At 40.8% G+C, this 25,843-nt stretch overlaps 1 protein-coding gene across 1 annotated transcript; it reads left to right on the forward strand.

The window, feature by feature from the left end:
* Positions 1-8,342: 8,342 nt before the first annotated feature.
* On the forward strand, positions 8,343-9,283 carry LOC118882913 (heterogeneous nuclear ribonucleoprotein A1-like). The gene is given in 2 exon segments (XM_036829290.1): positions 8,343-8,880; positions 8,883-9,283. Coding segments are annotated over 2 exon segments (924 nt in total). The 3' UTR covers positions 9,269-9,283.
* The last annotated feature ends 16,560 nt before the right edge of the window (positions 9,284-25,843 follow it).

Below are 25,843 nucleotides of genomic sequence, written 5' to 3' on the forward strand. Positions count from 1 at the left end.
AGGAGTCTTGGGGGCTTGGCCACGGGGTCTGAGTCTTTCATCCTAAGACCCTGAGGTCTATCCAGCTTAATGGTGGCACTTCTGAGTTCAGCTTTTATCTACATTCTCCCTGAAGGAAGACGCGAGGCCTCAGAATCCCTGATGGCCCAACATCAATCCCACCCGGAGCCCTGGACCCCTGATTCCCACAGCTGACTCATCCGCGGCAACCTGCTTCATATGCTGGACTCATCTCCTGCCTTCCACCCAGGCCATGTCTGTGCCTTCACACGGCTTTTGACCGCTCTTTCTCTCTTGGGACCTGTTATACATCCCAATGCCTGATCTAGATCCCAGCCTGATCCCAGATCAGCTTCTGGTCCCAAACATTTCAGCCCAAACTCTTTCTTTCTTTCTTTATTTTTAACATCTTTATTGGAGTATAATTGCTTTACAGTGTTGTGTTAGTTTCTGCTATGTAGCAAAGTGAATCCGCTATACGTATACATATATCCCCATATCCCATCCCTCTTGCGTCTCCTTCCCACCCTCCCTGTCCCACCCCTCTAGGTGGTCACAAAGCACTGAGCTGATCTCTCTGTGCCCAAACTCTTAATTTGTTTGTACTTCCTGAGAACCTACCGTGTGCCAGCTTCTGGGCTCTGTGTTACGAGAGAGTCAAAGAGAATGAGGCTAGCTATGACCTGAGGATGGTTCAGCCCTGAGTAATCTCTCTTCCAACTTGTCCTTAAAATACACATGAGAGTACAGAAAATGACCAAAACAACACAAAAAACCTCACAGGAACACCGTCAACAATTGCTAGCCTTGGGAGGGATTTCCATTATCTTCAGCAACAATGAGACAGATTCAGAAGCACAATTGATGACATTTTCATTGTTAGTGGCTCAGTTGGCCAGAGGTGAGAAGAGGCCTTGGTGACCCCTTTCTCCCTAAGGTCTGAAGAAGCCCTTGAACCCAGCGGAGTATTGAATAGCACCCCGCCCCCTCTCCACCTCCCTGCCCATTGCAATCTGAGGGAGATAAAGGGCAGGGCTTGTCACAACAATCCTGAAAGGTGTGGTTTTCACAGGTACAATGCTGCTGGCTGGGGCTGAGGGAGCAAGAGAGCCATTCATCTTCTGTGCATTGAACCTGGTGGAAGAAAATTAAGCCCCTCCACATACTTACTAGGGCATAAGTATGTGGGAGAGCTTGACCATCCTCAGCCCACCAAGTGAGTGCCTGACACCAAGGTACTGCCATGTGGACGGGTTGTGAACCAACTTTGCCTTCCAACTTTAGCTCTCCAGGGAACGAGGGGATCAGAGGATGGGCAGAAATGGTAAAATTGTGCTGCATGTCTTCTGTCAACAAGGTCTTGTGGAAGATGAAAACACAACAACCAAAAAAATCAAACCACTAGAGAACCAATAAAAAAGTTCTGAACTGAATACACTGAATACATTTGAAAAACACAACTTTTAAAAAATTATTTTTAGGAGGAAATAAAAAGTAATTTAAAGATCTGTATTTCATATTCTTAGTGAGCTATAAGAATATATGAAATTATTAGAAGAGATCAGGCTGCTGACAGCAGAGCAGCCTGAGATCTGAGCTCAGATGAAAAGGACAACAGTGATATTAGGAAAAGGCTTCCAAAAAGCATACAACAGTAGAGCTAAAATCTCTATCAGTGGCAGTAAGGGAAGAACTGAACCAGCAGAAAAATGCTATAATGTTGAGGGCAAACTTAAGTTCCTTTTCTAGAATTCACTGAAAAAGGACAAAGAGATGAAAATAATAATAAGAAATACAATAGTTACAGAGCCTAATAAAAGTACATCGACCTTTGAATTGTATGGCTATTGTGAGGAAGAAATATAAACAAGTCAGAAGAAGCAATAATCAAAGATACAATGTTTGAAAAACTTTCTGAGCTGGGAAAAAATATACTTCATTCATAGACAATAATCAATAATGACATTTAAGGTAAACTTGCTCAAAAACAAACATAGATATACTCTATTAATTTAATCAGTGATTTTAAAAATAGATATAAAAGCATTCAATCTGAGAGTACATGTTTCTCAGAGAGGAACAAAACACCAGGATAATCTTAGATGATTCATTAACAGCAGGAAATTAGAAGACAATGGAACATCTTCTAAGTTTTCAGAGAAATCATGTTTATTACCATCAATTTGAATTTTATATGTTAAGAAAATAAAACATTTTAATATGCAGGGGCTCTGAAAGTTTGCTAAACCTTATACTGTTATAACTGTGAGAAGAATCAAATGGAAGAACTCTGGGATGGAGAGGTCAATTGATAAATGTCTGCATGTTGTCAATTTGGATGAAAAAGCCAGAAATCAGAATGAAGACTAAAGATACATAATAAACAAAAACTTGTCACTTGGTCACAATGGCCTGGCTCTTTTTTTTTTTAAAATAAAGGCTTTTAATTATTTTATTTTATTTTTTAAATTAATTTATTTATTTTTGGCTGCGTTGGGTCTTCGTTGCTGCACGCGGGCTTTCTCTAGTTGTGGTGAGCGGGGGCTACTCTTCATTGTGGTGCGTGGGCATCTCACTGCAGTGGCTTCTCTTGTTGTGGAGCACGGGCTCTAGGCGTGCAGGCTTCAATAGTAGCGGCTTGCAAGCTCTAGAGCACAGGCTCAGTAGTTGCGGCGCACAGGCTTAGTTGCTCCGCGGCCTGTGGGATCTTCCCGGCCCAGGGCTCGAACCCGTGTCCCCTGCATTGGCAGGCGGATTCTTAACCACTGCGCCACCAGGGAAGTTCTGGCCTGGCTCTTGAATTCCTGATGGATGCATGGTCTCTGAGCTGGCATGATTTAGAAGCCAGGGATGAAGACAGAGAGAATTCCTGCTTTTATGAGGTACATATTCTAAAGAATGCACTAGAAATTGATAAGCTGATTTTCAAATTGTGATGACGTCACAAAGAAAATAACACAAGGTTATTAATGGGGAGGAATGGGTGAGTGGAAGGCTACTTGGTGAGGAATATTCAGGTTCTCTTTTGGATATGCTAACTGGGAAAACCCAACCACACAGTTGGATATGTCTGGAGCCTGGGGGAGAGGTCTGAGCTACTAATATCACTTTGGGTGTCATTTGCTTGTGGATGATATTTTAAGCTGTGGGATTTGAAGAAGGCCTGGGCCTGAACCCTACATCAATCCAGTGTTTAGAGAAGGGAGAGGAGGAGGGCCTGGCAAGGAGGCTGAGAAGGGGCAAGGAGTTTGGGAGGAGAGAAATCAATAGAACTTTTTCAGTTGGAAATGTCTTTGGCTACTAGTAACAAAGACCGAACTTAATAATGGCTGAAGTCAAATGGAAGGGTGTTTCCCCACTGCCATGTGAAAAGTTAGATGTGTGCCAGGGAAAACATGGTGGTTCCACAGATATCGGGGACACAGACGTCCTCTAAGTTCTGTCAACCTGAGCCTGCAACTTCATCTTCAGGAGTCTGTGATGGCTGCTGGAACTCCAGCCATCACATCTGTATCCTCACACCTAGAAAGAGGAAAGACGAGAACAAGAGAAGCTCAGGCCTCTTGTCAAGTCTCCCTTCTAACCTGCTTTCCTAGAAGTTCTACTCACAACTTCCACTTATATCTCCTTGGCTACCCCTGTCTCAAGGGAGGCTTTCAGTTTTTCTGAATACAGTTCAGATACAAATACAATTTTTCTGACTCTTAATATCCTCATCTGCAAAAATAGGGAATTCTCCATTTATTAGTGTTTCATTATTCATGGGTGCATTCATTTATTCATGAACCATATGAAGCATCAGGGCTGAACATAACTGCTTAATGCACCTGGGCCTGGTGATGGGGGCTGTGTCCCTGTTCCTGATCACTGCTGAGCACTGACCATATGATGGGCTGGGTGCAAAATGCTCCCTGTAGAGTAGTACTCACCATTACTCCATGGGTTGCTTTTGTCCCCACTTGCTGTGTGAAGACAGCAGCGGGCCTGCAGGGGGTGAGCCCAGTGGTGATGTCACTCTGTGCAGTGACAGGAGGTGTGCAGCTCAGTGTCGTCCCCACCTGTGGGGCCTGTGAAGTGAGCCTGCCTTCTGCAGACCCTGCAGACTTGCTGACGACGGGACAGCTCCGTGCAGCGTGCAGGAAGTGTCAGAACAATGAATCACTGCAGCCTGGGGGTCTGGGCACGCCCCAAGAGATTTCCCCCGTGTGTTCTGGAATGTTTAGTATGGTTGACCTTGCCGGTGATTTATGAAATACCTTAAAAATAGTTTTTACCTAGAGATAAAATATGGCCCTGATTCTTGTGCATACAATAACCATTGTACTTGTTGATGACTTCAGCTATAGTTGTTTGAAATCAGTATTATATTCACCCAGAACACTTAATAAAATAGTTTCCCCAGCAAGCACCTAGCTTCTGAGAAGAATTTCCTCTGGTGGTACAAGAAAACCATTCATGTCTTACCCTTAAGAGGTGATGGATAAAATTATCCTGATTCCGAAGAAATTATTTGTCCAGGAAAGAAAGCTTGCTGTCTCTATTGTGTAGATATCCACGTTTTTCTGAGTCTGACCTCACTCAGCTCTGGCAGCAAGGATAACTGGCCCACCTGCTCCGGGACGCCCCCTGATGTGGCCAGTGTGAGGATCCCCCTCCCCATGCTGCCCTCCACCCGAATCAGGCTTAATCTGGCTCTGGCCTTGACCTTAATCTTCCTAACTCTTTTCCTCAACATATAGAAGACCACCTGATTTATGGTGTTTGAATTTCTGTTTCTCATTAATCGGCATTTCCTTTTAAGTCCCAAACGTCCTCAATTTTTGCATTATCAGCAGACAGAAAGGTGGCAGCCTCTAATGCCAGCTCTATTCTGCGCAGTAGAGTGGGGTCAGGTGAGTCCTTTCTTGCCTGTCACATGGACACTTTGAGAGACACTCCATGGGGAGATCCCCTTGCTCTCTGCATAGAATCAGTCTTGAGACTTGGAAAGAGAAACTGCCCATGGTGTGGGAGGTCATGCAAGGCCGACATTCAAAGGCAAAGCTAAGTCAGGGGCCACTTTGTTTCCACGGACTCATTAGAAAGCATGGGCAATGGAGACAGACAGAACTGGACTCTAGATTCTAACCCTGCCAATCACTGGCCTGTGACCCCGGGCAGGTCACTTAACCTCTCCAGCTGTGTCTTCCTTCCTTCCTCCCTTCCTTCCTTCTTTCCTTCCTTTTTAAAAATAGACTTTCTTTTTTAGAGTAGTTTTAGGCTCACAGCACAATTGAGAAGGAGGTTCAGAGATTTCCCTTATATCCCATCTACCCCACACGTGCACAGCCTCTCTTACTATCAACATTCCCCAGTGGAGCGGTACATTCATTGTAATTGATGAACCTACATTGACATATCCTTATCACCCAAGGTCCATAGTTTACATTAGGGTTCGCTCTTGGTGTTGTACATTTTATGGGTTTGGACAAACATCTAATGACATGTACCTATCATTATAGTATCATTCAGAGTATTTTCACTGCCCTAAAAATCCTCTGTGCTCTATCTATCCATCCCTCTCCCCTCACCTGGGAACCGCTGATCTATTTACTATCTCTGTAGTTTTGCCTATTCCAGAATGTTATGTAGTTGGAATCCTATAGTATATAGCCTTTTTAGATTGGTTTCTTTCATTTAGTAATAGTCATTTAAGGTTCCTCCATGTCTGGATAGCTCATTGCTTTTTAGCACTGAATAATATTCCATCATCTGGACGTGCCATAGCTTGTTTATCCATTTACCCACCGAAGGGCATCTTGGTTGCTTCCACGTTTTGGCAGTTATAAACAAAGCTGTTATAAACATCTGTGTGTAGGTTTTCAAGTGTCCCTTTCTTTATCAGCAGCAACATGGGGATTTTGGAAGCATTAAGCTGGACAAGACACAGACAGCCCCTAGTACACTGCTAGGTACCACATGTGCTCTGAGTCCTTGTTCTTGATTACTGCTATTATTGCTGCCTCTCCTGTACTAATGACAAACAGACTGATGAAGACACTGTAGACAGTCTTTAAGGTTTCATTTACTGGGATGGGAGGGAGAGGGAGTTTGACATAACATGACTTTCCAAAGAAAAAGAACAAAAAGTAACTGTGTTACTCAGGGAAAGAGAATGCCTCTCAGGAACTGAACAATGTGTGCTTTCAAGGATTACAAGAGTATGGAAGGAACGGGGACAGGCCACAGATAGATTTAATTCATGGACCTAACAGAGGGGGCACGGAGGTTATTCTCTCCTGGGGCACCTGTGTACCACTGAGACTCTCATAGGTCTGAAGCACGAGTCCTGTAAGCTACAATCAAGGAAAAAATGACAGTCAAAAGAAATTTCACAGCATGGAAAAGGGGTGTGAGAGCTCCAAAGCTTAGGGCTGGGGTGGCCTTAAAGTGGCCTGCACAGCTGACAGCTTACAGCCTTCTGCCAGTGCGGACCCCTGTCCCTGCACATCTGTGGGGAGTGCAGTGTGGTGAGGAAGGCCTGGGCTTTCTAGTTAGGTAGATGTGAATGAGTTCCAGTCCTGGCTCTGCTGTGTGGCTTTGGGGAAGTTATATAACCTGTCTGATCCTCAGCTGAGAGATGGCATTATAATACCTACGTGTGGAGTTGTGGTAGGGGTCAAATGAAGTAATATGTATGACGTACTTTGAGAAGTGTGCAGTCATGGTAGATAGTTGTTTTTATAGCAGGCCATCTGGAAAGCACAATTGGCCTGGACATTGCTCGTTGTGGGGAACCATTGTCTGAGGCAACCCAGTCCCACTGTTACAAATGTGTCCTTAGCCTAAGTTGAAATCAGTTCTCCTGTACACGTAGAACATGGGATGAGAACATGTCCAACTCCTGTTATGTGAAATATTTTGAGATGTTTGACACTGATGACAGCTTCTTTCTCTACCTCGACCATGCCTTCTCCTGGATAAAGTGTCCTCAGTGCCTCCAAGCATCCCTCTGTGTCACTTATCAAGCCTGAGATCAAGATCTGGAATTTGACAGATGAAAGCACAGTTACTTATTCAAAGCAGCAATATGGTAGTGGCAATTGTATCTTTTTTTTTTAAAGAATCAATTTTATTTATTTATTTATTTTTGGTTGCGTTGGGTCTTCGTTGCTGCACGCGGGCTCTCTCTAATTGCGGAGAGCGGGGGCTACTCTTCGTTGTGGTGCGTGGGCTTCTCATTGTGGTGGCTTCTCTTGTTGCGGAGCACGGGCTCTAGGCGCACAGGCTTCAGTAGTTGTGGCACGCGGGCTCAGTAGTTGTGGCTCACGGACTTAGTTGCTCCGCAGCATGTGGGATCTTCCTGGACCAGGGATCGAACCTGTGTTCCCTGCATTGGCAGGCAGATTCTTAACCACTGTGCCACCAGGGAAGCCCTGTTGGCTAACTTTGTTTCATTGATACCCTCATCTACTCACCCTGAGAGACACAGAAAATATGGCAGATGGTGCTTAAGACCATTTTCAAAGCTAAAAATCCACATGTTCAAGTTGCCGTGGAAGCTTGAGAATGCCTGGTGTACACAAAAGGCCTGACGGGTTCATTTGGGAAATGGTTGTTGTCAAACAGGGTCAGGCCAGATGAAGCTGGATCTTGAACAGGGCTTACAGGACTGAGACATATGGTGATAGGATGGAGAGTGGCATGGAAGGGATGGAGGGTGTGGGATTGGGATAAAACCTGTGAGTTGCCTTCCCGTGAGTGAAGAGTGGGCTAATGGCAGGGTGACACAAAGGTCAGATACCCAAGCAGCCCCCTTCTAAAGTATGTTGGCAAGGGGCCCCTATTGAGCAACCCAAGAACAAACGGACATATAAACAGCATCGCGAAAGGCCACACAGCAGTGTCTGAGCTGTCACCAAATCCAGTCTGCTAACTAAACACGTGGGGGGAAATGGGCAAGTCTCCTCTCCTCTACTAAAGATTTAAAGCACAAGCAGACCCAAGGTCAATAAACTGATGCCATCAGGGTGGGAGCAGGAGGGGGAAATGGAGGAAAGAAGCGAAAGTGAAGCATGATTTAGTAACTCTGGAAAGAACAGTGCTGCACGTAACCAAGAAGTTATTTCAGTGGGAGGTGAAAAGAAAACAGAAATCTCAAAATCGGAGCGGGAGGCTGATAGGGGAAAATGAGAAAAGAAACAAAAGTGGAAGAATGATTTAATGAGTTCTGGGAAGAAAGCGTGTAACTGAATTGAGGGTCTGATTGATGGGATGGGTTTTAGAAAGAAAACGGAATCTTGCTTTCTGCCTATGGACGCTGCCGTGTAAGCATCGTTGACATCTCCCCCTCCACAGCCGTCATGTCTAAGTCAGAGTCTCCCAAAGAGCCCGAACAGCTGCGGAAGCTCTTCCTCGGAGGTTTGAGCTTTGAAACAACCGATGAGAATCTGAGGAGCCATTGTGAGCAGTGGGGAGCGCTCACAGATTGCGTGGTAATGAGGGATCCAAACACCAAGAGCTCCAGAGGCTTCGGGGTTGTGACGTATGCCACTGTGGAGGAGGTGGGTGCGGCCATGAAGGCAAGGCCACACGAGGTGGATGGGAGAGTCGGGAAACCAAAGAGGGCCGTCTCAAGAGAAGATTCTCAAAGACCTGGTGCCCACTTAACTGTGAAAAAGATTTTTCTTGGTGGCATTAAAGGAGACACTGAAGAACATCACCTAAGAGGTTATTTTGAACAGTATGGGAAAACTGAAGTGATTGAAATCATAACTGACCGAGGCAGTGGCAAAAAGAGAGGCTTTGCTTTCGTAACCTTTGATGACCATGACTCTGTAGACAAGACTGTCATTCAGAAATACCACACTGTGAATGGCCACAACTGTGAAGTAAGGAAAGCCCATCTCAGCAAGAGATGGCTAGTGCTTCATCCAGCCAAAGAGGTCGAAGTGGTTCTGGAAACTTTGGTGGTGGTCGTGGAGGAAACTTCAGTGGTCGAGCTGGCTTTGGTGGCAGCCACGGTGGTGGTGGCTGTGGTGGCAGTGGGGATGGCTATAATGGATTCGGTAATGATGGAAGCAATTTTGGAGGTGGCGGAAGCTACAATGATTTTGGCAATTACAACAATCAATCTTCAAATTTTGGACCCATGAAAGGAGGAAACTTTGGAGGCAGAAGTTCTGGCCCCTGTGGTGGTGGAGGCCAATACTTTGCCAAACCACAAAACCAAGGTAGCTATGGTGGTTCCAGCAGCAGCAGTAGCTATGGCAGTGGCAGGAGGTTGTAATTACTGCCAGGAAGCAAAGCTTAGCAGGAGAGGAGAGCCAGAGAAGTGACAGGGAAGCTACGGGCTACAACAGATTTGTGAACTCAGCCAAGCACAGTGGTGGCAGGGCCTAGCTGCTACAAAGAAGACATGTTTTAGACAATACTCATGTGTATGGGCAAAAAACCCCTTGAGGACTGTATTTGTGACTAATTGTATAACAGGTTATTTTAGTTTCTGTTCTGTGGAAAGTGTAAAGCATTTCAAAAAAGAGGTTTTTTTTGTTACATCTTTATTGGAGTATGATTGCTTTACAATGGTGTGTTAGTTTCTGCTTCATAACAAAGTGAATCAGCTATACATATACATATCCAACCAAGGGTTTTAGTGTAGATTTTTTTTTGCACCCATGCTGTTGATTGCTAAATGTAGTAGTCTGATCATGACACTGACTAAATGTGTCTTTTTTTAAAATGTGCTGTGTAACGTTAGTCTACTCTGAAGCCATTTTGGTAAACTACTCCAACAGTATGAAGTTAGAATTCCTTCAGGGTGATGCCAGGTTCCATTCAAAATTTATTTACAACCTGCTTTGGTGGAGAAGCTATTGTCTTCAGAAACCTTGGTGTAGCTGAACTGACAGTTACTGTGTTGTGACCTGGAGTTCACCGTGAAAAGGGTCACCCAAGCAAAGTCATGGAGTTTTTTGGTTATTAATATGATTGTTGGCACATCCTATACAATATATCTAAAATGAATTATATGAAAAACTGATGAACTCATAAAAGTGCTAACAAAAGATCAAGATGAAAAAAAAAATTAATTACATGGGACTGAGTGAACTGATGAGGATGAGTATAATTTTTGTGACTTTCTGTCTGAATTTAAAAAAAAAAAAAAAATCCCACAAGGACTCAGAGGCAAAGAATATACAAATCAATTTTCACTGCAAAGTAAAGGAGCTGTTACAGTGGAGGATTACTGGACTGAATGTCAATATTATGACATAGTATGAGTGTGTTTCATGTTTGGTAATTGCAATCATTGTTGCTTTTGTTGTGGTCATCCATGTACAATGCTTGGTGTCAGTCTATTTATGTCTTGTAAAAAAAAAAAATAAATAAATAAATAAAATGAATTATGGTACCAGATAAAGTTATAGATGGGAATGAAGCTTGTGTATCATCCATTATCATGTGTAATCAGTAAATGATTTAATACCCTCTTGAAAAAAAAAAAAAGAGAAAACAGAATCTTAAGGGAAGTTGAGAATGTCTGAAATGGTTCCTGGTTCATTCCTTTTCAATTAAAATTTTATGTGTAAAATTATGATCAGCCATTGCTGACGGGACGTGTAGCATCTCTGTTGATATTGTTTGCCGCTCCGTGGGTTTACAAGGATAATAGAATTCAAAGTTGCCATTTACCCCCCAGGAGGAAAGCCTGGAAGTGATTAGGAAGAACCTTTCTTTGGTTGCTCCGAGTGGTAGCTAAGAGAGAGAAGAAAAGAACGAGGAAAATAGGTGCATGCTGCCTATGGGCTGGAATCCCAGCAGTGTTACTAGCGTGAGTTCAACTCTGCTCATAGAGGCAGAGCTCCATGGGGGAAGATGGAGTGGACGATAGAGGTGATAGCTGACTGAGGAGGCAAAAAACAGTCGGGGAGAGGACCTGAGACCTGAGTGTGATGATTCTCAGCCATGGGGTTGAAACGTGACAGCATGACTGTTACTTGTCATGGGAGGTTATCAGCTCCAAGATACCTACAATGGGGACACCTTGTACAGAGATGTGAATGTCAGATCAAGCTTTTGAGTATTACACCAAGGGTAGGAAGCATTAGAGGCATTGTAGCCAAGAGAAGTCTCGATAAGGGTTGCCTTAAGAAAGATCACTGTGTGACTGCATGATCAAGGTTCTCCAGGGAAACAGAACCAACAGGATACATATATAAGGAGATTTATTGTAGGAATTGGCTTATGTGGTTATGGAGGCCAAGAAGGGCCACGATCTGCCGTCTGCAAGCTGGAGATCTAGGAAAGCTGGTGGTGGGCTGGTAATTCAGCCCAAGGCTAAAGCCTGAGAACTGGGGAGGAGTGGGGAGCTTTCTGAGTCTGAAAGCTTGAGAACAAGGAGCACTGGAATCTGAGGGGAGAAGATGGTCATCTTAGCTCCAGCAGAGAGAGTAGAGTCTCCCTTCCTCTACATTTTTTTGTTCTATTTGGACCCTCAACAGATTGGACGTTGCCCACCTACACTGGGGAGGGTGATCTGCTTTACTTATCAGTTCACCAGTTCAAATGCAATCTCTTCTTGAAACAGTATCTCAGGCCCAGGAATAATAGTTTATAAGCTATCTGGGCATCCCGTAGCCCAGTCTAGTTGACACATAAAATTAACCATTACAGTCACTCTGCCAATATTGTCCCCTCTCTCCTCCCCAGAGCCTAGGTCACAAGATAGACCATTCTTATTTATGCCCATGCAGAGGGTGGGGGATGTCTGGAGGTACCGTTGAAGCGGGGAGGAAATGTGGTCATGGGTCTTGACTAAAGTGGTGAGAGGAGGGCAGAGGAGTGGAGAGATTCAAAGGGGTATCAGCTGATACAAAGCCACACATACCTTTACAAGTGACTAGGGTTATACTGAGGCCATTTAGCACCCTGTACAAGGGCAGTATGGATCTTCACTTCAGACATTTGGTCTGGTGACTGAGTTCTCTGAGGCTAGGTTTGGGTAAGGATTAATTTTTTTTTTTAATTTAGAAATAATTTTAGAAAAACTGGGAAAATGCAGAGAATTCCCTTACACCCAGCTTTTTGGCATATAGCTAGGAAGGAGTTCAAAGAACTGAGAGACATCTCTATAGCACAACTCCATTCTATTCTGCTGATTTAAGAGAACTGTTTTTCAAGACTTGGATTTATAAAAGCTGAAAAATAAGTAATGTTTATCTTTGTATGCATGAACTAATTTATACAAACATCCCATCCATCTCATTAAGCAACAAATTTACCATAAAATTTTGCTTTTCATGTGCTTTAATTATCCAAACTTATAATATTCTTGTTATTTTCATCAATTACATGCTATTAATAATTATAATAATTCACCTAAAATAAACATTCTTAGCATCTATTAGAGCCTTATAATCAAAGGAAATATTTTAAAAATCTATATTTCATTTATATGTGTATAAATGGGAGTATGATAAAGTAATCAATAATAGTCTTTCAGCCATGAAAACATGTTAGGAGAAAATTAAATGGTGGAAATGGGAAATAGAAACACAATTCTAGGAGAAAAAGGAACATGTAAATTTCTAGCTATTAAAGTGCTAGGTTCTTTTTTTTTTTTAACATCTTTATTGGAGTATAATTGCTTTACAATGGTGTGTTAGTTTCTGCTTTATAACAAAGTGAATCAGTTATACATATACATATGTTCCCATATCTCTTCCCTCTTGCATCTCCCTCCCTCCCACCCTCCCTATCCCACCCCTCTAGGTGGTAACAAGGAACCGAACTGATCTCCCTGTGCTATGCGGCTGCTTCCCACTACCTATCTATTTTACATTTGGTAGTGTATATATGTCCATGCCACTCTCTCACTTTGTCCCAGCTTACCCTTCCCCCTCCCCATATCCTCAGGTCCATTCTCTAGTAGGTCTGCGTCTTTATTCCTGTCTTGCCCCTAGGTTCTTCATGACCTTTTTAAAATTTTTTCTTAGATTCCATGTATATGTGTTAGCATATGGTATTTTTCTCTTTCTGACTTACTTCACTCTGTATGACAGACTCGAGGTCCATCCACCTCACTACAAATAACTCAATTTCATTTCTTTTTATGGCCGAGTAATATTCCATTGTATATATGTGCCACATCTTCTTTATGCATTCATCTGTCTATGGACACTTAGGTTGCTTCCATGTCCTGGCTATTGTAAATAGAGCTGTAATGAACATTGTGGTACATGACTCTTTTTGAATTATGGTTTTCCCAGGGTATATGCCCAGTAGTGGGATTGCTGGGTCGTATGGTAGTTCTATTTTTAGTTTTTTAAGGAACCTCCATACTGTTCTCCATAGTGGCTGTATCAATTTACATTCCCACCAACAGGGCAGGAGGGTTCCCTTTTCTCCACACCCTCTCCAGCATTTATTGTTTGTAGATTTTTTGATGATGGCCATTCTGACCAGTGTGAGATGATATCTCATTGTAGTTTTGATTTGCATTTCTCTAGTGATTAATGATGTTGAGCATTCTTTCATGTGTTTGTTGGCAATCTGTATATCTTCTTTGGAGAAATGTCTATTTAGGTTTTAATAGCATCAAATTGCAAGGTACTTAAATTCTATCAGATACATTTAAAAGGAGTACTGTAATATTTTTGTTTTAATTTGTCAGTATTTATAATATGCAAATTATATCCTTTGCCATTATAAAAATTTAAGATAAAATAATTCAAGTGTCATCTTTGAAATGTGTATCATTTTCAAAATTCCTGGGGGATATGCAAAAACAAACAAACAAAAAACAAATGAGTGAAAGCCACAGCTTTGGAGGATGCCTTGAGTCTGTGCTGTTCATCTTCTTGGCTAGTTCCCTGGATCATATCCTTGCCACCTTTTACCTGGACAAGAGCCTGAACCCCCCAGGGTCTCTCCTTGGCTGAGCAGAATTGACTTTGCTGCCAAAGGGGCCTCCCTACAGACAAATATGGTCATGTAATCCCTTCAAAATCTCTGTTGGGTGTCATCCCACCTGCAGCTTGTTGCTGGGCTTGGTCAACTTTTACATGAGTCATTAATTGAGACAGAAATATTGACTTGGATTTTACTCTTTCTTTCTCAATAAAGGTTTCTGCATTTTAGGTGGCATAGGACAGAGGTAGCAAATCAATAGCCCCTGGGCCATATCTGGCTTGCAGATGTGCTTGGTTTGAAATCTAAAACATTTAAAAATATTTTAAAGGAGAAACACTGGAATCTTGCTAACAGTAAACTTTGTGGCATTTTAACTTGCCATATTTCCATCTCCCCTCCCAGCTCTGCAGTAGCCTTGGAAACCAACAGCCCACAACAAAGGTGAAAGCCAGCAGACTAACAGCCATTGGAGGGGCAGAATGGGGTTGGAACTCCTCCAAAGACCCATTCCCAGAGAATTGTCATTATTTCACCTTCTAATGGTTCCCCATTCCCAAGAGTTGTCTTTATTTGACCTTAGAGCTTCCCCAGTGCAAACAAGAGGCATTTGTAAAAAAACAATGAGCGGTGATGGTTTAGTATCACAGTTACCTGAGATGATGATATCAGTGGGGCAAACAACAAGCTGACCAAAAAACCCAAAAGGAAAAGTTGGAGAATGATATTTCCATTGGAGGTTTTGAAAAGCTCTGCTATATTCCTGGGAATCTAGAAGGTCACATGCATGCATAGGCTTATGAACAGCCATGCATACACAAGGCTGTTCATGTGTTCAGGAAAGACCTGGGAAAACTCTAAGGTCTCATTCTGGCTTAAGGCTAGGGTAGAGTTGTCAAACTCCTGACTGAGTGTTGAAGTCATGCCCCCAAATGCACACAGAGACCTTTGACAAAGAGTGGGAGAATTACTGGTTCCAGCCATTTAAAGAAATCTATGTACAACCATTAGCCAACCATTAAGCTAACTGAACAGAGACTTCACATATGATAATGAATACAGACTTTACATTATTAGTTCAGGAAAGTCACTAAACAAACAAACAGCAGAAGCAGCAACAACAACAAACAGCAACAAAAACAGGTTCTAGGGAGTGGAGAGAATCTGATTTCCAGAGTAGCCACATTATATTATTTAAAATGTCCAGTTTTCAACATGCAAAGCAACAAAAAAATATGGTCCACATATAGGGGAAAAGAAGTCAACAGACACTGTCCTTGAGGAAATTCACACACTGTACTTACTAAATAGCATTTAAATCAACTATTTTAAATATGTTTGAGGAACTAAAGGAAACCACATCTAAAAACCTAAAGGAACGTATGAGAGTAATACTACCAAATAAAGAATATCAATAAAAGACAGAATTATAGAAAAGAACAAAAAGAAATTTTAGGGTTGAAAATTATAATAACTGAAATGAAAAAAATTACTAGAGAGGCTCAACAGCAGATTTGAGTTGGCTGAAGAAAGAATCAGTGAACTTAAAGATATGTCAACTGATGGGACTTCTCTGGTGGTGCAGTGGTTAAGAATCTGCCTGCCAATGCAGGGGACAGGGGTTCAGGCCCTGGTCTAGGAAGATCCCACATGCTGTGGAGCAACTAAGCCTGTGCACCACAACTACTGAGCCTGTGCTCTAGGGCCCGTGAGCCACAACTACTGAAGCCCGCGCACCTAGAGCCCTTGCTCTGCAAAAAGAGAAGCCACCACAATGAGAAGCCCGCACGCTGCAACAAAGAGTAGCCCCTGCTCGCCACAACTAGAGAAAGCCTGTGTGCAGCAACGAAAACCCAACGCAGCCAAAAATAAATAAATAAATCTAAAAAATTTAAAAAAAGATATGTCAACTGAGAGTAGGGAATGGAAAGAAAAAAGAATGAAGAAAAATGAACAGAGCCTAAGAGACCTGTGGGATGCTGTCAAGCATACAAATATGCATAATGCAAGTCTCAGAAGGAGGAGATAGAGAGGAAAGGACAGTAAGAATATTTGAAGAAATAATTGCTGAAAACTTTCCAAATTTGGTGACAAATACTCATCTATATTTCCAAGAAATTCAATGAACTCCAAGTATGACAAACTCAAAGAGATCCATACTTAGACAAATAATAATCAAACTGTCAAAAGCTGAAGACAAAGAGAGGATCTTGAAAGCAACAAGAGAAGTGACTCATCACATACAAGGGATCTTTGGTAAGATTAACATAATTTTTTCATCAGAAATTGGGAACATATTTGTCAGTTATACCACAATAAAGCTGAAAAAGAAAAGAAGTGGGGGACAGAAGGCAGTGGGTGAGAATATTCAAAATGCTGAAAGAAAATGTTTGTTAATTAAGAATTTTATACATGGTGAAACTGTCCTTCAAAAATGAAGGTGAAATCAAGACCTTCCAGGTAAACAAAAAGTGAGGGATTCTGTCACTAGTAGACCTGCACTACTAGAAATACCATAGGAATTCTTTCAGGCTGAACAGGAAGAACACAAGCCAGTAGTTCAGATCCACATGAAGAAATAGAGTACTACATAGATAAATATAAAATACAATTTGTTTTTGTTTTCCAGTTTTCTTCCTTTCTGATTTAAAAGACAATAGCATAAAGCAATTATTATATCACTGTGTCAATGGACACACAGAATTAAAGATGTAATAATTTGCATAACAATACTAGCACAAAGAAGGGAGTGGAGACATGGAGCTGTGTAGAAGCAAAGTGTTTTGTTTTGTTTTGTTTTAATCTCCACTTTTCCCCCACCCCTCAGCCATGGTAATTACCATTCTAGTCTCTGTTTCTATGAGTTTGGCTTTTTTTAGATTTCACATATAAGTGATATCAGGCAGTATTTGTCTTTCTTTGACTTACTTCCCTTAGCATAATGCCCTCAAGGTCCATTGTGTTGTTGCAAACAGTGGATGTCCTTCCTTCTCATGGCTGAGTAATATTCCATTGTATTTATTTGCCACATCTTCGTTATCCATTCATCTGTTGATGGGCACTTAGGTTGTTTCCATATCTTGGCTGCTGTGAATAATGCTGCAATGAACAAGGGAGTGCTTATATCTCTTTGAGATTCTATTTTAATTTCTTTTGGATTTATACTCAGAAGAGGGATTGCTGGATCATATGGTAGTTCTATTTTTAATTTTTTGAGGAACCTCCATACTGTTTTCCATGGTGGCTGGACCAATTTAATTTCCAGCAGTGCACAAGGGTTCTCTTTTCTCCACATCCTTGCTGACATTTGTTATCACTCATCTTTTTGATGATAGCCATTCTAATGGGTGTGATATGATACCTCACTGTGGTTTTGATTTGCATTTATCTGATAATTAGTGATGTTGAACATTTGTATGTCTTCTTTGGAAAAACGTCTGTTTAGTTCCTTGGCCCATTTTAAAACCAGATTGTTTTTGGCTATTGAGTTAAATGAGTTCTTTAATTTTTTTTGGATATTAACTTCTTATCAGATACATGATTTTCAAATACTTTTCCCATTTGGTAATTTGTTTCAATTTTATTGATGGTTTCCTTTTGCTGTGCAGAAGCTTTTTAATTTGATGCAATCCCACTGGTTTATTTTGTTTTCTTGCTTTTGCTTTTGATATCAAATCTAAAAAATCATTGCCATGACTGATGCCAAGGAGCTTTAGCCCCTTACTGTCTAGGAGGTTTAATGTTTTAGGTCTTAGGTTCGAGTCTTTAATCCATTTGCATTTATTTTTGTGAATGGTGTAAGATAGGTGTCCATTTTATTCTCTTGCATGTGGCTGTCCAGTTTTCCCAACACCATTTACTGAAGAGACTATCCTTTCCACATTGTATATTCTTGGCTCCTTTTTAGTAAATTAATTGATCTTATATGCATGGGTTTATTTCTGGGCTCTGTATTCTGTTCCATTGATCTATGTGTCTGTTTTTGTGACAATAACATACTTGTTTTAATTACTAAAGCTTTGCAGTATAGTTTGACATCAGGGAGCATGATGCCTCCAGCTTTGTTCTTTCTCGAGACTGTTTTGGCTATTCAGGGTCTTTTGTGGACTGTATGAATTTTGGGATTGTTTGTTCTATTTCTTTAAAAAATGCCATTGGAATTTTGATAGGGATTACATTGAATCTGTATATTGCTTTGGGCATGATGGACATTTTAACAATATTAATTATTCCAATCCATGTGCCTTGAACATCTTTTCATTTATTTGTGTCTGCTCGATTTATTTCATCAATGTCTTTATAGACTTCAGTGTATAGGTCTTTCACCTCCTTGGTTAAATTTACTTCTATGTGTTTTATTCTTTTTGATGCTATTGATAATGGGATTGTTTTCTTAATTTCTCTTTCTGATAGAAGCAAAGGTTTTATATACTATAGACACTAAGTTGGTATTAGTCTGAACTAGATTGTTACGAGTAAGGATGTTAATTGTAACCCCCATGGCAGCCACTAATGAAATAACTCAAAAATATATTAAGGAAACAACAAGGGAATTAAAATGGTACTCTAGAAAATGTCTGTTTACAAAAAGTAGGTGAGAGACAAACTTTGCATGTATGTAGAGGAAGTAATTATGTAAGAGAGTCTGTCTTCTGTTTTGGATGTTTGGCTGCTGACAGCTTTTAAACATCACCTCTCCTTCTCACCCTCCTGCCCCACATCTGGGCAAGCTGCTAAGAAAGTCTGGGTACTTCTTTCTTTGGTACCAGTGAAAGGTTCAAAACACGCCAATAACCAGGACTGAGGGCACATAGAAGCAAGTTTAAGGGAAGAAAAACATAGTGAGATAATTTTTGGAGATAGTCACGTTTCTTTGGTACATTTAGGCGAAGAAGTTTACCTGGCAGTTCAATGTTTGGGTCTGGCATTTGGGAGAATGGTTTGGGAGTGTTTGGGAGTCATCAGTGTGTAGGTCATAGAGGAGACTGGAGCTGTGAATGCAGGCATCCAAAGGTAAGGACAGGGCATACAGAAAGAGTGAACAACCAGCTGCCTTACTGTTTATGCTGATCCTTTTCCCTCCTGAGCACATTCCACCTAATTAACTCTCTGTCCTATGCACAGAGTTCCACCCAGGCATCCTATGGGAGAACATGCCCCTGTCCCTGCCCACACTCTGTATTCCTCGGCATTTACATCGTGGTGGTCATGATGCTGGTGCTATGGTGTCTGTGATCCATGAGAGCTCTTCATCTATGAAACGCTGTTTATGCCCTGATCTCCCATACAGTTAATGGGGCTCATAAGTAGAACCTTCCATAATAGAACCGTTATGTTATTTACATACATGGAAAAGTGATCACATTTATGGGGCCCTCAAAGACTAGTCTCTATCTCTAGAGCTGGCAAAGATCAAGAGCTCAAAAAAGATGTATGGGAAGGATAAATGAACTGGAAGCTAAAGGCAGTGTTCTTTCGACTTATCAGAAATTTGGGCATGGGACTTCCCTGGTAGTCTAGTGGGTAAGACTCCGTGCTCCCACTGCAGGGGGCCTGGTTTCCATCCCTGGTCAGGGAACTAGATCCCACATGCATGCCGCAACTAAGAGTTCGCATGCTACAACTAAGAAGCCTGCATGCCGCAACTAAAAGATCCTTGTTCTCATGCTGCAGCGAAGACCCCGTGCAGCCAAAATAAATAAATAAAATAAATATTAAAAAGAAAAGAAATTTGGGCAAATCAACTTCACTTCTCTGTATTGTTTCCTCATCTGTAATAGGATAATCATAGTGCCTTTCTCAGAGGGTTCTTCTGAGAGTTAAATGAATATATATGTACATGCATGTGTCTGTATCATATATAGGTTCACATGTATGTACAAATAATATGTATATACACATGTACATATATATTTACAGACACAGCACTTAGAGCAGGGTCTGACACATACAAATGATTTATAAATATTAGCTGTTATATGTTGAAATGTATTAAATAGTACATAACTACTCAGTTCCCTTTCAGCAAGATTGTGGGCTCTTTTGTGGCCTGTTTAGGCCAAAATGGAGACAGGGAGACAGACTGAAAGATACTTCTATTGGATTAAGATTGGAGCCTCCTGCCATCTGGTCTTCATTTGTTTTTATTAAGTCTAGAGCAATATAAACTCTTTGGCCTCTCCCTTCCCCTCAGTGGAAAAAGCCCTGGGATGGGAAAAGAAAATACTGTTAAGTATTTATCCACTTCCACTCGTAAAATGGTAGCAAAATGACTGGTTTCCTTTACTCACAGTCTTATCATGAAGGTAGTGGATGCTGTTGTGTGCCACCCAGATGCCCCTTCAGGACCGAGGCACTACATTTTTGGCAACTGAAAGTTCTTAGCCAAATCCCTCTCTGGGAATTGCCTTCTGCCTTGCCCAAGGTTACCTACCTCCTGTGGGCAACCTGCATCCAATGACTGGTTGATGAGGAGTGGTATCAAGGTCCAGACCTCTGACGTCAAGAGGGAAGAATAACAAAGGACCATTCCAGCTCCAAAGATTCCCATAGGATCAGCTGAGATCAACTTGCCATTCACATTGCAGTTCAACTTCTGCCCAGTCATGCTTCCCTCACCCTTACAGATGTGATTTCCAAGAGTAATCCTAATAAACATTTTTCATGAAAGTCTCAGAGCTTTAAATGCTATTTTTTTCTGATGACACTTGACATTTGGTATCAGAAATGGCCCTAGAAAATACCATTTAAAATTAGATTTTGAAGACGGATCACCCATTGGCCTTCTGGCAATGAAGACCACATCACTGGGGGTAGATGGAGAACTGATAGTGAAGATGTGGTACAACTGCTGACATTTTAAACTGCTGACAGTAACACAATCATAGTAGGGGACTTTAACACCCCACGTTCACCAGTGGACAGATCATCCAAAATGATAATAAATAAGGAAAAACAAGCTTTAAATGATACATTAAACAAGATGGACTTAATTGATATTTATAGAACCATCCATCCAAAAACAACAGAATACACCTTCTTCTCAGATGCTCATGGAACATTCTCCAGGATAGACGATATCTTGGTTCACAAATCCAGCCTTGGTAAATTTAAGAAAATTGAAATCATATGAAGTATCTTTTCCGACCACAATGCTATGAGACTAGATATCAATTACAGGAAAAATTCTGTAAAAAATACAAACACCTGGAGGCTAAACAATACACTACTAAATAACCAAGAGATCACTGAAGAAATCAAAGAGGAAATCAAAAATTACATAGAAACAAATGGCAACGAAAACACGACAACCCAAAACCTATGGGATGCAGCAAAAGCAGTTCTAAGAGGGAAGTTTATAGCAATACAATCTTACCTCAAGAAACAAGAAATATCTGAAATAAACAACTTGACCTTACACCTAAAGCAATTAGAGAAAGAAGAACAAAAAACGCCCAAAGTTAGCAGAAGGAAAGAAATCATAAAGATCAGAGCAGAAATAAACGAAAAAGAAATGAAGGAAACAATAGCAAATATCAATAAAACTAAAAGCTGGTTCTTTGAGAAGATAAACAAAATTGATAACCCATTAGCCAGACTCATGAAGAAAAAAAGGGAGAAGACTCAAATCAATAGAATTAGAAATGAAAAAGGAGAAGTAACAACTGACATTGCAGAAATACAAAGGATCATGAGAGATTACTGCAAGCCACTATATGCCAATAAAATGGACAACCTGGAAGAAATGGACAAATTCTTAGAAAAGCACAACCTTCCGAGACTGAACCAGGAAGAAATAGAAAATATAAATAGACTAATCACAAGCACTGAAATTGAGACTGTGATTAAAAATCTTCCAACAAACAAGAGCCCAGGACCGGAGGCCTTCACAGGTGAATTCTATCAAACATTTAGAGAAGAGCTAACACCTATCCTTCTCAAACTCCTCCAAAATATAGCAGAGGGAGGAACACTCCCAAACTCATTCTATGAGGCCACCATCACCTGGATACCAAAACCAGACAAAGATGTCACAAAGAAAGAAAACACAGGCCAATATCACTGATGAACATAGATGCAAAAATCCTCAACAAAATACTAGCAAACAGAATCCAACAGCACATTAAAAGGATCATACACCATGATCAAGTGGGGTTTGTCCCAGGAATGAAAGGATTCTTCAATATACGCAAATCAATCAATGTGATACACCCTATTAACAAATTGAAGGAGAAAAACCATATGGTCATCTCAATAGATGCAGAAAAAGCTTTTGACAAAGTTCAACACCCATTTATGATAAAAACCCTCCAGAAAGTCGGCATAGTGGGAACTTACCTCAACATAGTGAAGGCCATATATGACATACCCACAACCAGCATCATTCTCAATGGTGAAAAACTGAAACCATTTCCACTAAGATCAGGAACAAGACAAGGTTGCCCACTCTCACCACTATTATTCAACATAGTTTTGGAAGTTTTAGCCACAGCAATCAGAGAAGAAAAAGAAATAAAAGGAATCCAAATCGGAAAAGAAGAAGTAAAAGCTGTCACTGTTTGCAGATGACATTCTGTACTGTACGTAGAGAATCCTAAAGATGCCACCAGAAAACTACTAGAGCTAATGAATGAATTTGGTAAAGTTGCAGGATACAAAATTAATGCACAGAAATCTCTTGCATTCCTATACACTAATGATGAAAAATCTGAAAGAGAAATTAAGGAAACACTCCCATTTACCATTGCAACAAAAAGAATAAAATACCTGGGAATAAACCTACCTAAGGAGACAAAAGACCTGTATGTAGAAAACTATAAGACACTGATGAAAGAAATTAAAGATGATACAAACAGATTGAGAGATATACCATGTTCTTGGATTGGAAGAATCAACATTGTGAAAACGACTATACTACCCAAAGCAATCTGCAGTTACAGTGGAATTCCTATCAAACCACCAATGGCATTTTTCACAGAAGTAGAATAAAAACTTTCACCATTTGTATGGAAACACAAAAGACCCCGAATACCCAAAGCAATCTTGAGAAAGAAAAACGGAGCTGGAGGAATCAGACTCCCAGACTTCAGACTATACTACAAAGCTACAGTAATCAAGAGAGTATGGTACTGGCACAAAAACAGAAATGTAGATCAGTGGAACAGGATAGAAAGCCCAGAGATAAACCCACACACATACGGTCACCTTATTTTTGATAAAGGAGGCAAGAATATACAATGGAGAAAAGACAGCCTCTTCAGTAAGTGTTGCTGGGAAAACTGGACAGCTACATGTAAAAGAATGAAATTAGAACACTCCCTAACACCATACACAAAAATAAACTAAAAATGGATTAAAGACCTAAAGGTAAGGCCAGACACTAGAAGACTCTTAGAGGAAAACACAGGCAGAACACTCTATGACATAAATCACAGCAAGATCCTTTTTGACCCACCTCATAGAGAAATGGAAATAAAAACAAAAATAAACGAATGGGACCCAATGAAACTTAAAAGCTTTTGCACAGCAAAGGAAACCATAAACAAGACGAAAAGACAGCCCTCAGAATGGGAGAAAATATCTGCAATTAAAGCAACTGACAAAGGATTAATCTCCAAGATTTACAAGCAGCTCATGCAGCTCAATATCAAAAAAACAAACAACCCAATCCAATAATGGGCAGAAGACCTAAATAGACATTTCTCCAAAGAAGATACACAGATTGCCAACAAACACATGTAAGGATGTTCAACATCACTAATCATTAGAGAAATGAAAATCAAAAGTACAGTGCGATATCATCTCACACCAGTCAGAATGGCCATCATCAAAAAATCTACAAACAATAAATGCTGGGGAGGTTGTGGAGAAAAGGGAACCCTCCTGCACTGTTGGTGGGAATGTAAATTGATACAGCCACTATGGAGAACAGTATGGAGGTTCCTTAAAAAACTAAAAATAGAACTACCATGCGGCCCAGCAATCCCACTACCGGGCACATACCCAGAGAAAACCATAATTCAAAAGGACACACGTACCCCAATGTTCATTGCAGCACTATTTACAATAGCCAGGACATGGAAACAGCCTAAGTGTCCATCAACAGATGAATGGATACAGAAGATGTGGCACATATATACAATGGAATATTACTCAGCCATAAAAAGAAATGAAATTGAGTTATTTGTAGTGAGGTGGATGGACCTAGAGTCTGTCATACAGAGTGAAGTAAGTCAGAAAGAGGAAAACAAATACCGTGTGTTAACATATATATGGAATCTAAAGAAAAGAAAATGGTTCTGAAGAACCTAGAGGCAGAACAGGAATAAAGATGCAGAAGCAGGGAATGGACTTGAGGACATGGGGAGGGGGAAGGGTAAGCTGGGACGAAGTGAGAGAGTGGCATGGAACTATGTACACTACCAATCGTAAAATAGATAGTTAGTGGGAAGCAGCCACATAGCACAGGGAGATCAGCTCAGTGCTTTGTGACCACCTAGAGGGGTGGGATAGGGAGGGTGGGAGGGAGACGCAAGAGGGAGGAGATATGGGGATATATGTATATGTATAGCTGATTCACTTTGTTATACAGCAGAAACTAACACACCATTGTAAAGCAATTATGCTCCAATAAAGATGTTAAAAAAAAATGAGAGTAGAGCTTTGATTGGGAAGGAATGAGTCGCTGAGTCTGGAATAAGGTCACCTGTATTGATACAGTCAAAAATCTTGAATGTCCTGCCTCTACGCTTATAGAAATAGCTGCTCTTCTCCATTAATAGCTAGTGTTCCACCTGCTTGAATATAATATAGAGATTTATGCTTGCAAGAAATGTGCATCCCCTCAGTGGGCATATCTACTTCTACTTCCTTTCCTAGTCACCAGACCAATAACTAGAGTTAAGTCACAATATGACCTGGCTAGGGACAGGCTAACACTGCATGGAAGGAAGGAGACTGCAAACTGCAAGTTCCATAGGACATAGCCAGCTTGTACCAGCAGGCAACAGTAGATCATATATGGGGCTGGATCACGATGGAATACAAAGTTGGAAAAGTGAGAGTACTTTGATATGATAGCGCTCATCCATGATAGAGGTTTTCACCCCTGGGAAGGACCCCAGGAGATGGTGCTAATACACTTCTAACTTGGATCTTGGAAGCTTGAAAGAAGCTTTCCTACTTCACCAATTTCTTATCTTTACTTGATCATTTTCTTATCATACGAATATGCTGCTACTTCCTTTGAAAAACTCATCTTTTGAACCTGCATTTCATGTTGTTACTGCCTAATTCCTTTGTTCTCCTATGTAGGAAACTAAAAAAATTTGCCCATTTCGTCCTTCGACTCTTTCTTTTTGAAAAATAAACTTTATTGGGGTATATTTTCATGCATTAAAATTCTCATACCAAGTGTACAGTTAGTTCTATGAGTTTTTACAAATGGATAAACTCGTGTAACCACTGCTTAAGTCAAGGATGTTTCCATCACCCAAGGAAGTTCCGTCTTTCCCTTTTGTAGTCAGTCTCTTCCACTCCAAGGAGCCATAGATCCAAGGAGCCTTAGATCCAAGGAGCCATAGATCTGACTTCTAGCATGATAAATTATTTTTGCTTGTTTTAGAACTTTATATAAATGGAATCATGCTGTGTACTCTTTTCTGTCTAGTTTCCTCTCAGAATAATATTTTGGAGATTCATCCAAAATATTGTTGTTGTAGTATCAATAGTTTATTCTTTTAAAAATATTGCTGAGTAGCATTCCATTATATGGATGTTCCTCAGTTTGTTGGTCCATTCTCTAATTAATGGATATTTGAGTTATTTCTAATTTCTAGCAAATATGAATAAAGTTGCTGTAAACTTTCATGGACAAATCTTTGTATTGATGTATGTTTTCATTTTTCTTGAGTAAATATGTAGGAGTGGAATTTCTGGGTCTTGTGGTAGTTGT

Source organism: Balaenoptera musculus, chromosome 16 (assembly GCF_009873245.2).
Source record: "Balaenoptera musculus isolate JJ_BM4_2016_0621 chromosome 16, mBalMus1.pri.v3, whole genome shotgun sequence".
Taxonomy (NCBI): Eukaryota; Metazoa; Chordata; class Mammalia; order Artiodactyla; family Balaenopteridae; genus Balaenoptera; species Balaenoptera musculus.